The following is a 632-nucleotide window of genomic DNA, read 5'->3' on the forward strand; positions in this document are numbered from 1 at the left end:
GGATAGGGCAAAAGGCACTGCCTGATCCCACGCCCTCTTCCCAGCATCCCTTCCCTCCTCCCCAAAGGGAAATGCAACAAAGTGGAAATGGTTAGACTTTACTACGACTTTGTTCAAGACAGGTAACATAACCTGATGTGTGAGGAGACAACAAAGGCAGCAGAGACCTCAGCCTGCCTAACACAAACCATAGGAGCCCCTCGAGTAGTTCTTTGATTAAACTGGACCAGATCTTTCATTGGAAGATCCAATCTCATGTTAAAGGTCAGGTGGGGACCAAGCAGTGACATGAGCTGACAAGGCTGTGCAGTGCACCAGGCTGCCAGCAGCCAAAATGACCTGTGGCCTCTAATTCTGTGAGGGCATTTTCATCCCTGAAAGCCTCTGTGCTCACTCACCTTGAAGTTCACCGGGTCCACCCTGAGGATGTAAGCATGCAGCTCACTGAGCTTGGCCAGAGCGCCTCTAATGTCATCAACGTGCTTCACAGCTTCCCCGATGGCATTCATGACCTTGGAGCCGTGGCCACGGAGCTGAGCTGAGCCATGGCTGAGATCGAAGTGAGGGAAGTAGGTTTTCGTCTGGGGGTAGCTGTAGAAAAGCCTGGAGGAGAACATGAGAATGAGATTCAG

The 632-nt window shown here is 51.6% G+C and overlaps 1 protein-coding gene across 1 annotated transcript; it reads right to left on the reverse strand.

Moving 5' to 3' along the window:
• Nucleotides 1–398: 398 nt before the first annotated feature.
• On the reverse strand, nucleotides 399–617 carry LOC104488454 (hemoglobin subunit pi-like; the record flags this gene model as incomplete). The annotated part of the gene is made up of 1 exon (XM_010144356.1): nucleotides 399–617. A coding segment is annotated over exon 1 (219 nt), but the record flags the coding sequence as incomplete, so codon positions are not given.
• Nucleotides 618–632: the final 15 nt, after the last annotated feature.

Source organism: Buceros rhinoceros, unplaced genomic scaffold (genome assembly GCF_000710305.1).
Source record: "Buceros rhinoceros silvestris isolate BGI_N320 unplaced genomic scaffold, ASM71030v1 C12423760, whole genome shotgun sequence".
NCBI lineage: Eukaryota > Metazoa > Chordata > Aves > Bucerotiformes > Bucerotidae > Buceros > Buceros rhinoceros.